The 14,444-nt window shown below is 37.8% G+C and overlaps 1 protein-coding gene across 13 annotated transcripts in view; it reads right to left on the bottom strand.

Annotated features, from left to right (window-relative positions):
* Positions 1–14,444, bottom strand: part of ASPH (aspartate beta-hydroxylase) — a 204,374-nt gene that overhangs the window by 151,129 nt on the left and 38,801 nt on the right. For 3 of the 13 annotated variants that reach the window (XM_053929583.1, XM_053929584.1, XM_053929585.2), the window contains 2 exons: positions 3,944–3,985; positions 402–1,865 (listed from right to left, as the gene is read on the bottom strand). The exons of the other annotated variants lie outside the window; for them this stretch is intronic. In XM_053929583.1, coding sequence (XP_053785558.1) covers positions 1,510–1,865; positions 3,944–3,985 — 398 coding nt within the window. In that variant the 3' untranslated portion in view covers positions 402–1,509. Of the gene's footprint in view, positions 1–401; positions 1,866–3,943; positions 3,986–14,444 lie in introns of those variants that run through there. 13 annotated transcript variants of the gene reach the window in all.

The following is a 14,444-nucleotide window of genomic DNA, read 5'->3' as shown; positions in this document are numbered from 1 at the left end:
AATTAGGTACAGATATTAAATGGAATAATCTCTAGGATTTCCCCCTTGATGTGTAAATCTATTATGTCAGTGGAAATTTTTGTCAATTAAATGTTTGTGTTTGGTTTTAAGCAGTAAAAGCTGCTGGCATATAAAAACAGATGTACAATACTTTTAGAAACATCTGCACTTAATGCTTATACATTTCTGACATGAAGTATCTTTAATTAGGTCAAAACACCTGTTTTTAAGCTCTTCGTAGAAAAAAAGTAAATTTTTTTAAAAAATAAAATCTTCATGGCAGCACTTTCAATTGTTAAACCCAGGGTGCCCTTAATTCAGTAACTAAATCTTACCAGCGGTCACAGTTAGAGGTTTAAGAACTCATGCAGAGAGGAGTACAAACCATTCACAGAAATGTATTCAAACTGAAATTTCTTTTTATTAAATGTTCTCTTAACTAATTTCTGACCTCTAGTTAGATCTCAAATTTGCAATTCCTTAGAAATGGTAAACAGTTACGATACAATCAAATACAAAAACTGTAATGGCGTTTCACCAAAATAACTGACAAAACAGGTGCTATGAAATGAAAGCATACACAATTTTGAATAATTAAAGCCTTTCTATAACTATTCTGAGTCTGTAAAGATATACACAAAAGTGTTATAAAACTGTAAATTTATTTCATTTAGAGTGAAATTCTTTTCTTTATGACTGTATCCAGCATTCTCAGGACCGTGTATCTGGCACACAGTGTTTATTGGGTGGCAGGAGATGGGGCAGGACTGGCGGAAAAGGGAGAGGTAGCTGGGGAGGGCTAAGGAGTGAGGTGGCTTGGGGAGATGGAGAAGCAGGTAAAGGGAAACGATTCAATGGGAGAGATGGGAGGAGAAGGCAAAGCTGAATTAATCTGGGAAGAGCCTGAGGAAAGGGCAGCCCCTGAAACACAAGGGTGTGGGTGGCCAGAGGGCCTGGGGAGGGAGGAATGCAGGGATGTCACCTAAACTTGAGGAGGTGACCTGGAAAGAGAAAAGAAGGGGGTGGGAAAGAGGGAAGCAGGAAGGAAAAGGCAGGAAGAAAACCAAGGGCAAATGAAAAAAGATGGTAACTTCCTACCTACCTGAGTGTTTATCATACTTGAAAGTTATGTCACTCTGCATATAAATACTATTTAAAATCTTAATATTCCTATTCAGCTCCAATAAAGGTATTCAATATATTAGTAAGTTCATTACAATGCATATTATACATATACATTTACCTGGATACATGAACAATAAATTAATAAAAATAGAACATTATTACATCACTTTTTATTACATATCTTTTAAGCTTCCTCTTTTAAATTCAGAAGCATTAGACAGTGTACTGAAACTTTGAGACTTTACCTGCTGAGCACCAATAAAGACATTCAATGGCTAACTTGCACATCTTCCCCAACCAGAGCAACGCTACATTTCCTACGCCCTTTAGCAGCAAAACTCGATGAGGACCATTACCATTTCCTGGGACCACGATGCTAGAGCTTTAGTTCTTTCTTTTCTGGTTACTTCCCTTTGCTAAATGTGCCTGTCTGGTAGAGCTTCTGCCATCCTTTCTGTCTTCTTTGTCTCTGGATGTCGTTTTACCAGAAATATCCTTTATATTTGTTGATTTTTTCCTATTTTCCTTGGCTTTAGAACCTTTATCTAGTCCCACTTTCTCCTTCTCTCTGTCCTTTTTACTCTTTGGGGACTCTTTTCTGGATAAATCGGAAACAGCAATTTTCTTATCCTTCCGGTCATCCTCTTTTTCTTTCTTCCCCTTTTTTCTCTCTTCATTCTTACTTTCCTTCCTTGACTCAGGCTTCTCCTTTTCCTTCTTCAGCTCTTCTTTAGTGAGTTCTTTAACATTCCAGTTATCCAATCAAAGGAAAAAATGTTTATTGAAAGAACCTCTTAATTCATAGGACAGAAGTTTAGTGCAAAAGCATTGTCTGTTTTTAAATCTCTCCCCACACATAAAATGATCCTTCAAAAAGTGACTTTATTATACCACTTCAAGTTGATTAAAAACAGATGCTAACCTCTATTAAGTATTGGTTATAAAAGAAATTCTAGAACCTTGGCAACATATTTTTCCAGCTTAAAATATGGTATAATTTGTTTTAAAACAACATTAACATGCAATATTATTCAAATGAGTGCATCCATAAAGTCAGCACTTTACTTAACAACTCACATTTCACAACTGTAACAACATAATTAAAGGAACACCAACAACATAAGAACAAATTTCCCATAACTTGCAAGTATTTACACAAAGATAATTTAAAAAATTTTACCTCTAACAAAAAATTACGTCCTTAAAATATTTGTGCTTTTAATCCTTGAAAAAAAGAAAAATACAATATCCATTGAGTATAAAAATTTAAACTCACTATCTATAGTATCTAAAATAAGTAGAAGTTCTTTTCTGCTCACATTCAACATTATGAAATCAGTATTCCTTTAAATATGTTTCCTGTTATTTTATGTAGAACCACTCAAGCCAACATATATATGTTGTCCACGCTCACAGGGAAGAAAGCAATTCAATGGAATATACAGGCAATTCCAAATCTCATGTAAGACACTGCTTTCAACTTGCTTTATATAATGTTTAACAGCGCTGCTAGCTAAAGGTGTGAATTTCACCTTCTTGCTCTCTCATTAGGAAATTACGAGAAGCAAAATATTTCTTTATCAAAATATGGAAAATGTTTTTGCACACCAAAATCATGCAAAACCTACACAGCACAAAATGTTATTCAATTCTTCCTGAAAAAACCTATTAAAATCTTGTAAAAATGCAAAGTAGCATTCACAAAGAATAAACCACCCAAATCCTTGTTCTACTTCAGTGCTATTCACAGAGCAACTAGAGAACAACACTGAAAGAGCAGGAAGCCTGGGCCACACTGTCAGGTCTTATTCTGCACATGGTTTTTAAAATATTAAATCTTTAATGTCTGATGTGCCTCTCTAGATCGACAAGCAAAATTGCACTTTATTGGCCATTATTTAGAAATAACTTATGTAAGACTGAACTGGTGAATATTCTGTTTTCTTCCCAGATATGATTCAGGTAAGACACAAAGTTAAAACATTAAAATTTCCTAATCTAAAATTAAACTACAAATCACAAAACCCTGCAACTCACATAGTAAAAGCCTCTCTTGTTAATGTTTCACCAAAAACATAAAGACAAACTACAAATATGGCAAGCAGTTAAGCACAAATGGATACTACAAATTAATTTTTTTTAAACACCATGCATTTCCCAAAGCCCCTCCCTGTGGAGGACATACATATTTATATGTGAAAAAGAAAACCCAGGATATAAAATGGGCTGTAACAAGGAACAGTGAGCCTACACAGAATGGGTCACAGGTATAATCACTTTAAACAATTCAAATATTAAATATGGCAAATTCGATACCATCATAATACTGTACTAGAGATTATACATCTAAGTTCTTATTTTACTGGAAGCTGTTAAGTTTGCTCATGCTAGCTTTCATCGTGCCCTAAGAAGGCTTCGTCAGAGCTTTTGGAGAAATGAAATCAATTACTGATGAATTCATCTTTTTTTCCAACAGTAATTTAAAAAATTCAAACTAAGATTCTAAGTTGGAGGGTAGGATTTGTATATGTAAATTTATATATAATATAACAATATTGTGATACGGCTATATATGTTCTTAATAAAAAGACTTACAAAGTTTGGTGATATGAAAAGAAAATTAGTATTATAGGCTTGAGGCAGAAAAAATTTTAATGAGATCTTTATAAAACTACTCATGACCCAAGGTGCACCCAAAACCAAAAAGCAATAATGTTTAGCATTAGTAGCTGCGTCTACATAACATATCTGGAAAATGTCATGCATTTTCAGGCATTAACTTGATTTACTCAAGGCTCATTTCAAAAACAGAAAATACCTTTGGCCTTAGTTTTTCTCTTGGCTACCCCACCAGGTCCTTCTGTTGATATTTACAAGATGAAAATAGGTTATAAATGAAATATTAAGGTAATTAAAAAATAAGTCTCTATATAATAGTTAAAATTGATGTGTCTGTTAAACAAATTAAGTTAAATTCATTATTTTAAAAAATACACTCCTTCAACATATATCACATCATTTTAGAACCATACCTTCACTGAACAGAAAAGTGCATTATAATCAGCCTATGATTTACCGTACTTGCCCTGTAAAATGTGCATTTTTTTGTGCAAATTTTTGCAGGAAAAATATAAGATTGCACATTATACATGGGTAGTACTATTTCCCATGCATAATGCGAATCATACATGGGAATTAGTACTAAAACATGGGTGCCCATTACACATGGGAGTGCATTATACACGGCAAAATCAGTAGGCAACCTCACAAGGTGCCTTAGAAGTGAAGAATTGGTGGCTTTAGAAATGTGTAATTACCACAGGAAACGGTGTTTCCCTCAGTGCTCTGATGGCTGGCAGTCAGAGGACTTCGGCTTGTTGACTCAGACGTTCAATTACAAGAGCCAAGACTGAAGACCTGTGGACTTCACTTCCCTCCCCGATCATCATTACCATCTCCCCCCAAAGGATGGCACATTGAACAGAATTTAACTATTGCATAATCACTGCTTTTTCCCACATACTTTCAAATTTTATTTAAAAATTGCACAGGTAAGAAATACACTGTTGGGTAGGTATATATTAAGATTTTTACCCTTCATCTAAAAACTTTGTGAGCTTTCTGTTTCCTCTCTCTGCAAGTGAAGGTAACGATAGTGGGTTTACTTTGAACCCTCTAGCAAATGTCACTACCACATGCCTCTCGGTACACTCTTACCCCACACAAGTTGTACTTAGCACCCCAGCCAGCTGCCGTCCCCCTGCTCACAAAACTGCTTTGTTATACTCATGTATCAGCAAACTTCCCCAAGGGGCATTCCAAGTTGACAATCCTTCTCCTAGGCCAGCGATTTTCAACCTTTTTCATCTCGTAGCACAAGTAAATTCCTGCAGCACACTGGATGAAAATCGCTGTCCTGGGCACCTCAGGGTGGGAGTATGTATGGGGATTAGAGTTTATCTCCTGCGAGGCAGCAACGTGCACAGTCTGTCACTCTAGGGCAAAGGTCACAGAAGTCCCCCCAAGCCCTTTTACACTTATTCCTGCTGGAAGCTGCAGCAATCACTCCCTCTGTTCCTCCAAACCACAATCACACTCCCACTTCCAGTTTCCATCAAATGACATTGTCTATTTGAGAATGGGAATTTATTTTGGTTGAACTATCCCCATTATCATTCTGGGGGGAAAAGAAAGTATTAGTATGTCTTATCACTGACTATATTTTTATTTTCTTTTTTAATAAGTGCATTCTTTTTAATTTTTATTGTATTTTTTTCCATTACCATTTAGTCCCCTTATATCTCCCCCTACCCCTGCAATCACCACACTGTTGTCCATGTCCATGAGTCCTTTTTCCCTTTTGCTCAACCCCCATTCTCACCTTCCCCGCCTTAGCTGTCATCCTGCTCTCTATCTACGTCTGTCCTATGTTGCTCGTTAGTCCATTTTGTCCCTTAGATTCCACATTTGGGTGAAATCATATGGTTCTTGTCTTTCTATGACTCACTTATTTCACTTAACTGTTCCACGTGGCTTCCTATACCTGTCAATTACTTAATATACATACCCAATCACAACCAGTGTGTGATGACAATTATTTTTCCCATTTACAATGCCAACTTTTAAATATATGGGCATTCTTCAAAGTGCAAACTAAGTCAGCATACATCACTAAAATGCACTGTTAGTGATGCTAATGTCTCCTGACTCCTACAGGTTCTTGAAATGCAGCCCTGGATTTTTCTGTTAAAAAGCAGAGCGTTGAAAATCATACAATCTACCCTCTACCCCCACTATCATCAAAAGAGCTATACTGGTGAAAAGACTAACGTTAACCTTTTTATTAATAAGCTAAAATATCAGATCAGCATCAGATTCTTGAAACAGGAAAAATAAGAAGTACTTAAAACTTTTGCAGTTTGGGTATGAATCCTTAAAGTGGAACAAATGAACAACGTGCAATGTGTTGACATGTAAAATTCCAAAGTACCAATTTCAACTAATTTCCTAAACTGAAAGAGTACAGTCAGTAATTTTTCAGTACTTTTGACATGACCAACACCGAGCTAACGATTTAAGCGACAACGATCATATTCAGTCTCTGAAGGAAACGGTAGAGACATGAAAGAAAGCACAGCACCTGGAGAACTGGAACTTGACAGAGAAGCCCCTAAGTTGGGGAGAAAAGAGAGAAAAGAAAATGCAGTTCTCAAAAGTAAAGGAACAGTGTTAGGAAGGAAGGCATGGACAAAGGTCTAGAATGAGGACACCACTGAATTATGTTAATCATTACATGTCCCATTGGGTTCTCCAGATGACAGTACAAAAGGCAGCAGGCTTGTTACAGTGATGGGAAAACAGAGGTGAGCGAAAACCCGGGGTGCTGACGAGGGCTGCTCTCACCTTCTTAGAAGAAAACCGATCATATGTGTATTTTCCTAAGATTCTCAGGGGGCACGAAAGGAATAGGGTTTTGAAGAATTACATTGGTGTTTGTACGCACTGAAGGCTAGAGGAAAACACAGGTTTGCCTAGAGCCAAAAGAAACTGAGTTAATGAGAAAGAGGAAAAATGCTGAGGCCAGAAGAAGGAGGTGCAGACACAAGGGAAAACGTTGGCTTTGGAAACCAGAAGACGCCACCTCTGAAAAAAAACACCAGTGAGGGGGGAAACAATGATTCAAAAAATAAAAGTAATTAAATGTTATACAGGGTAAAGAAGGAAAAATAATGGAACCCAAGCCAGGGGTGACTACCTTAGAAAAGCAGAAAGCAAAATGACCTCCACAGAGGAAGGAAGACGCAAGAGCTGAACAGTTGGGAATTCCTACTGAAGAGAGCAACTGTCACGGCAGGGAGCACCTCACAGAAGTCCGATTCAGGGACCCCTAGAATGGTTCTTTTTCCAACAACAGTGTGAAGCCCATTGGTGGAGGAGGGGTGAGTGGGGCAGGGGTGAGGGAAGACAGCATGTAGAGGGGAAAAAATTACAAGTTTGGGGAAGCAGAGAAGGGGCCCCAGAGAAAAGCACAAGGCATGTATGTAAGACTTTGCTTTCATAGAATTCCTAATTGTAGACAGAATTAATTTCTTAGCGTTTGTAACTATGGCTGATGTGGAATCTCTTTAGTGTCAAAAATCCAGTGCACACCTATTTTTTCCAGGAAGGAAAAAAGGGAACAATTCCATCAAAGAATAAAATTCATGATAGTGCAATAACTCCTTAAAAATAGTTTCCAAGTAATATGGAGAAAATTATGTCAATTAGAGACTGACAAGGAAGCATATTTGGTATTCTGCAATCCATTTAGATAAGTTATTTTATTGACAGAATACATTCCAATTGCAAGCAGTCATCAAAGAAGCGTTAGGATGTGGTTAGAGTCAAAGAGAATAGCAAAAACTAAACAATCGCCGTGTTGCTTACTTCCTTTTTGTCTGTGTGTTTATTCCGACGGTTTCTTAGTGACGATCGCTAATGGCTGTGTTGACTACTCGGGAATTCTCATACAGAAATTTGAAAACACCTGGTCTAATATGCTTTCTCTAGAACACGAGGGAGTCGCCTAAAGGTAATAACGTTATTTTGACGACTGCCTCAGGGCCACATATTCCCCCACATTTTCAAAATGAAATGCTCTGGGTAAAATTAAAATGCCCAATCATTAAGCCAATGCTTGGACCTGGGGTCCCACCTCATGCAACAGACATAATTTTAGAAGACTGGCTCCATTACAAAAGCCCAAGTAGTTACTGCAGATTTTCAGAGTTGGCCACAGAATGGGTAGGCTGGGTTTCACTTTATACTTAGGACATTTCAGTCTCTCCCGTAGTCCCTGGTGAGACCTGTGAGCCCCAGTTTCTTATCTTATTGCCTTTCACAGTGAAACATCATAAGTTATTTCAACATTGACTAGAGATAGCAATAAGAGGGCCAGCCACCGAAGAGGAGGTTCTGTGAACTAGGCAGACTGTTGCTCTACAAGGAATGTCCAGTTTTGGTACAATGCACGTCAGGACACACTACAAGTCTTTACATTTTTAAATAGACAGCGTAACTATGTTGTCACAGACACTGTGGGGGGAAAACGAAGCTCTAACCCTTCCAGGTTTCTACGATAAATAGGGGAGGGAGGGTTAGAACATAACAGAACTGAAAGACTAGATTTAGGGTGAGATTACAGCTAGAGTTCGACTAAAGATAAAATGTAGATTCAAATTACAAATGAAATATCTGGGGAAGGTCACCTAAGACCTCTGTTGACATAAGTTAGTTTATTGTATGAAGTTCAAAATGTCGTTTATCTTCAAAAAATACGTCCAATAATTGTTTCACTAATTTAAGATGGCTTAAAAAACAAAGGAAATGCCTCAGTGTCCCAGTACGCAATAGGTGACTCCTGAGGTTCCCACTCACCAGGACTCCATCGTCTGTTAGGCTCAGCTTTGAAGAGAGATTCAGTGAGACTTAGGACCTGGTTCCTAACTCTTTAATACCTATTCCTCTGTACCATGTGGTTATCTCAACAAACAACCAAGGCAGAGAATTCGGTGTACTGTTTCATCAATCAACTTGTGATGATGAATTTCATTCAAGTGTTCCAAATACATACCGTGATCAAAGAAAACTCCATCGCCCAAATGACAGAAATGTCTTGCTTTGTTTTCTAGACCAGAAGCTTATCTAGGAAGGATCACTGAGTATCAATCATAGACAAATTAAGAATAATTGTCTATGCCTATATCTGCTCCTGCTAATTCTCCAAAGTTATAAACATCAGGATAGACAAGGGAACATTTTGCTCAGTCTAGCTAACTATGAAGAAAAACAAACCAGAATTCAAGCAGGAAAAAAGTTTTTCTTACATGTTTGGATATAGCTCTATAAGACAGGAAGGTAGTGATAGGGGAGCTCAAGAGTTGAAAATTTTTTAGCTTTAAATAAGCTTAGTAATTAATGTATATGAAAAGCTATTGTTCCAGGAACTGGAAGTATGACCCCCCTGACTCCAGGAGACCCACAAGCAATTGGACCTTAGACACAGATAAAGAAAGGATGCTAGGAAAACTGCAGGCCTGCAGCTTTTACCTGATTAACCTTTTCTGTGAATTCCAAACCCCTTACCCACACTTTTCTTCTCCTTATATAAAAGGTCAGTTTGTGATGAGAGGTAAGACAGTCCTTATAACCTGCCATCTTCTCAGATCACCAGCCAGCTTAATAAAGCGCCCATAAAGATTCAATCCTTGTCTCTACTTACTGGTTCTGGCAGTGACAGGCAGCATAGACGCTGACTTTTCCGGTTTCAGCAGTTTCCAGAATAAAGGACGGAGCACAAGATGAAAAGGCTGGCTCCCCCAGCACCCCACCAGGTCCCTGGCACTGCCTGAGTCTCACGGGCAGCCAGATGGCAGCGAGGCCTCAGAAATGGAATAAGTAAGATCAGCACATAGAAGATGCTTTTCCAACCGACTTACACCCAACCCCTGAGGTCCCAGGAAAAATCCGGCTGAAAACAGCTAATGTGCAGAAAATAAACCCCCAGAGTGCCAATTCCTTGTTTTTGCACCGAACTTCAGAAAACTCAGTGCCTTTCCGCTGGACAAACAGCCAAGCGTGGGAAGACGCAAGAAGGGCAGCTGTGAGGAGACATACGGCATCTGCACGCCGAGCATGCTCCTCAAAGTCCGTGGTTGTTCAGAATGGAAAGCAGAGGAACTACAGCGCACCTCTAAATTCTATAACTATAAGTAAATATTCAAATGTACAGAACACAGTTTTGCCTTTGAAAGTAAATTTCTCAGTTTAAGCTAGAAAAATATGAGACAGAACATAACACAATAAATCCTTAGAACATTCAGAATTATAACATATATAATAACTAAAATTTAAGTGAGGTAATTTTGTTCAGCTTCAACATACTCTATACCAGTTTGCAAACAACTATTTTCTCTCACCAAAACAAGCCGTACACACAAGTTGAAGGAGTCACAGAAGTCAGGGGTTCAGGAGCTACCTGGGATTCACCTGCCTGTGAGTCTTTTCCAAAGGGCTGATTAAAGGGGGTACTGAATAAATGGCAAATTATGATCTTACACCCTTATTTTTCACTTACGAAAATAATGCATAATTAATTTCTGCACATAAAATGTGTGTTAGTATCACGAGAAAAAGAGCCTGTTGAGAGATTAGTGATTCCAAACACTTTAAACACACAAATTTAATTATTTACTTCTTATAATCTAATCAAACATCTTCTAGAGGTTAGTAGTAATGAAGCATTAAGAAGTAAGAGTGCCTTAAAAAATACGTCTCAGGCATTTAGCTAAGTGAATTTCATTAACTGTGTGGCCTAAGAATGCTTTTGAATTGAAACCTAATGAACTTTGCTATTTCATAGTACTTAAATTCAAAGAGAAGATGCATTAAGTTTGGGCAAAAACTACATCAACTTTCAGAAAGAACATTACCAAATGATACCCATTTGTTCCTGAATATTAACACTGTAAAATCAAAAGCTTTCAACTGTCAGAAACATTAACAGAATGAAAGATATTCCCTGAATAATTAGGAAAGACAAACTAGAGCTTTAATGGCCACTTAAGCTTTAGAACAGCACTGTCAACATACGACTGGTGTATTCACTTCCAAAAGTAACTGCGAAAAATTGCCTTTTTTTTAAGAAAAAAAAAATAAGACTAGCACATGGGACAGTGTTCCTTGCCATGTGCACGTGGAGAGCGGAGGAGGCGGCCAGTGTGCTTCCCGTACTCTGACTGGAGACCTGCTCTCAGGCTATCATTTCGACAGCCTACAAGAATGATCACTAACAAAGAAACTAACCTGAGAAAATGGGTGAAAAATCCACCTACTGAAAGAACTTTTATTAAATATGAAAAAAATGAACATTTGAAAAGCAGAAATTATTATAGTTAAATAAAATCATTAAAATGCCAACTTTTTTTAAATTTTAAGCTCTAGGAAGAACCAAAGTTAAGTTTTAATATGTCGGAGATTTAAAAACATGAAACAAACACAATGTAATGGTTACATGTCTCAAAAGTGTAAATGTAAGAACGTGGCAGATTAAATCTTCGTTTTTAAAAAATAAATAAATAAAAATAAAACATGAAACACCACTCCCTGAAAGAGTAGAAGAGACCAAAGGTCTTAGATCTTTTTGCTTTCAAGCTGTGAAGAGCTTTGTTTGAGGGAGGAAATGGATAAACTCTAATTTTACAAAACGCATGTTATATATGGCTAATACAATTGCTTTCAGTATTATTCAACCAAGCTAACTTTAAGTTAAGAGATTCAAAGATGTCTTTAAGGCATTCTAATGGCAAAAAGCATTCCACTCAAAAGCATTACCACTTTAATAAATTTAATTTATGAATCTAAAATTCCTATTATACCTAAGCCAAAGTTGATAGCTAGTTAATAAGATAATACAAAAAAATGGAAAAAGACTTACTTAGGATGAATAATTTTAATATGTACAACATTATTTAAGATACATATTCACATTTTCCTTCTTGTATAATATGCCTTTTTAAAAAATATACAAATAACCTTCTCTGGATGCATATTTGGAAATGAAATTAAAAATGATTTTGCCTCCATAGACAGAAATATTCGGACACACTACTCTCTGAATACAGTAACTTAACTACGCTAAGGCAAAAACATGGAGTAAAAGCACCATTAATACAGAAGTTTACACTGAAGTTGGCATTAACCTATGTGACAAATCAGTTAAACAAATTACAATTTTAAAAATCAGGTGTCTTAAGAACGATTGTTTTACACATCAGTCATGTTAAAGAGCAAAAGAGAAGCATTTATTTATGAACCATGCTAGAAATATGCTGATAATCAAGTCTATTATAGTCATCTTAATAGTGTGTTAGAAAGACAAGCATCAAAGGTTAATCACAAAACAATTCGCTATTAAGTTTCTAGATTTAGTTCAGTGAATACATAAGTTGAAACAGAATGATACAGAAACCAATTATACCACCAAGAACATCATTGTAATGCACTTCGTAGACAACTACGGGAATGAGGAACGCCACTTTCTTCACTAGAAGTGGGGGAGCCGAGCAAGGGACTAGCTAGGAGCTGTACTTCGGGAAAAGATCACATGGTTGCTTTCTATTGTTTGATCACGGCTGCCCCACTGCGCGTTAAGCCCTGGGTGAGCAAAGGAAAGAAAGAAAAAGGAGACTGCTTCGGGTTTTCGTCAGCCAGTGACTTCAGTCCCTGAATCAAAGTTACTGGTTATGTAAATCCAAAATGACACAAGTCTTTCCCTGAACCCCTTCATTCTGTGACGTACCATCAACACCATCTGCGGTTTCGCTTTCTTCTTCCTCTTCTTCTAGCATTTCAAAGGGAGTCATTATATCATAGAGAAATGAGAGGAAACCATAAAACCAATCTGAACTTTCCTCGGCTAAAATATTAAGGACTTCCTCAAGAGAATCAATATTTTCATTACTGCCATCTTTGGTCAGGCCTACATAAGAATAAAGGAAGAGAGAAAGAGAAAACAAGGAGAGCAGTTAGGTGGAAAAAGCAGCAGAGGAAGAGTGATCTCAAAAAGGATGTGCATCGCGGTCACAGAGGTTTACAGAAAAGGTATTTTGGAAAATAAGGGAATCGATTAAGATGCACACCTTACAATCAACTCGCAGTCATATGAACTACAGGAAAGGCACGACTTAACCAGTCCTCACCGTTCCTCCCAGCCCCTGCCCAGGTTTGTGTTTCTCTCATCAGAGAATGTAGAGCTGAAAACACAAAACCGCACCAGCCAACATGGACTGACCGCCGTCAGCGGGAAGCCCGAATCACAGCAGCGTGTGGGTAAAGAGGCAGATCCTCTGAGCCACCAGGTCTGCTCAGTTACCCAGCAGGTACTAGCGAGTTGAACATTTACAGAGCTCCATGCATGTTTCTCGAAAACAGAAAGGTGCATTTCCTCCAGCTTTTCCCCTTAGGGCCTAGAGTTAACTTGAGGAACTCTGAAATTACTGGATTACTCTTCACGGCCCCCACAGATGAGTTTAAATGCACTCAAATTGTGTCTAACTCAGATAATTAACTCATACTTTAACAATATGTTAGCTCTATAATTTTCTGGCTACTGACACACAGCCTTTTAATGTTGGCCAATAATAAAAGTCAGTTATCAATAATAATTCACTCTGCCTACCAATATGAAATGTGATTGGGGCCTTAGCCAGTCATTTGCAATAAGAACTTTCCAAAGTTTTGTCCCCATTAGCCCGAGAAATGAGCTTCTACTGCAAAGACCCCAGATTCCTGTTGTTTGTAAGTCTTAGTCCCAAAACAGGCCCCCGTGATGGAAAGAAAGCACAGTAATATTGTTTTTATCATCTGGGTTTTGTTGTTGTTGTTTGTTATTTCCTTTGCCTGTGAAGAACTGGCATTGGAGAGGAAAGGTCTCTCAACTCCAAAGTCACCAATACTGCCAATCTCTAGAGAGGAAGGCCTTTAATTTTGAGGAGAGGAGAAAAGGGGTGTAGGGTTCTGGCTGTAAAAAAATGTCAACATCTGTGATGTTACAGGTGAAATTATAACCACCTAGTTTAGTATTTCAGGCTTTGCCAACACAGAATTTCTCCATGTAGCATAACTACCAGCAATGAAGATTGACAGGTAAGAGATAATAACAGTAAGATAAAGAATATAAATATTAAACATTTTAGTGAATTTCCCCCACTTTAACCCACAGACGAGCTACACCATGCCATGTTTCATTTATTTGGGGAAGCGGAGGCCCCCCCATTGCAGTCGGTGTTTAAATTATCTTTGACAAACCCAGGATGTTTTTTTACTGAAGTCAACCATCGACAGTTGCTATGAACAGAGATCTGTATTCCCACGCAGGTCTCTGTGGAAACTCCAGTGTTTCTTCCTCCCACCTTAAAACACTGCAGCTGTGTATTTACAACAAACATTTTTTCTTTCCAATTTTCCAACAGAAGCACTTCCAAGTTAAAAATAGAAAATATAAAACTTGAGCACTCTTTACTATGATAGGCTAAACTGTATGACCAATAAATATGCAAAAGTATTTAAACAAAACTATTTTATCCAATAATGCAACTTCCCTGTGATTGTTAAGCCAAGAGTACTGAAAAAGTTCTGGGTATACAATTCCTTAACCTCTAAGAGCAGGCCCAAACCAAAGAGCAGGGTATGAGTGCCTTTGAGTGGGCAACATCCAGTCCTTCCCTCTCCCCAGCTCCTCCTGCATCCCTTCCAGTCTATAAGTGTTTACCAAGGTGTCC

Source organism: Desmodus rotundus, chromosome 8, assembly GCF_022682495.2.
Source record: "Desmodus rotundus isolate HL8 chromosome 8, HLdesRot8A.1, whole genome shotgun sequence".
NCBI lineage: Eukaryota > Metazoa > Chordata > Mammalia > Chiroptera > Phyllostomidae > Desmodus > Desmodus rotundus.
The sequence above is the reverse complement of the archived record's forward strand: the minus strand, read 5'-3'. Positions and strand labels throughout refer to the sequence as shown.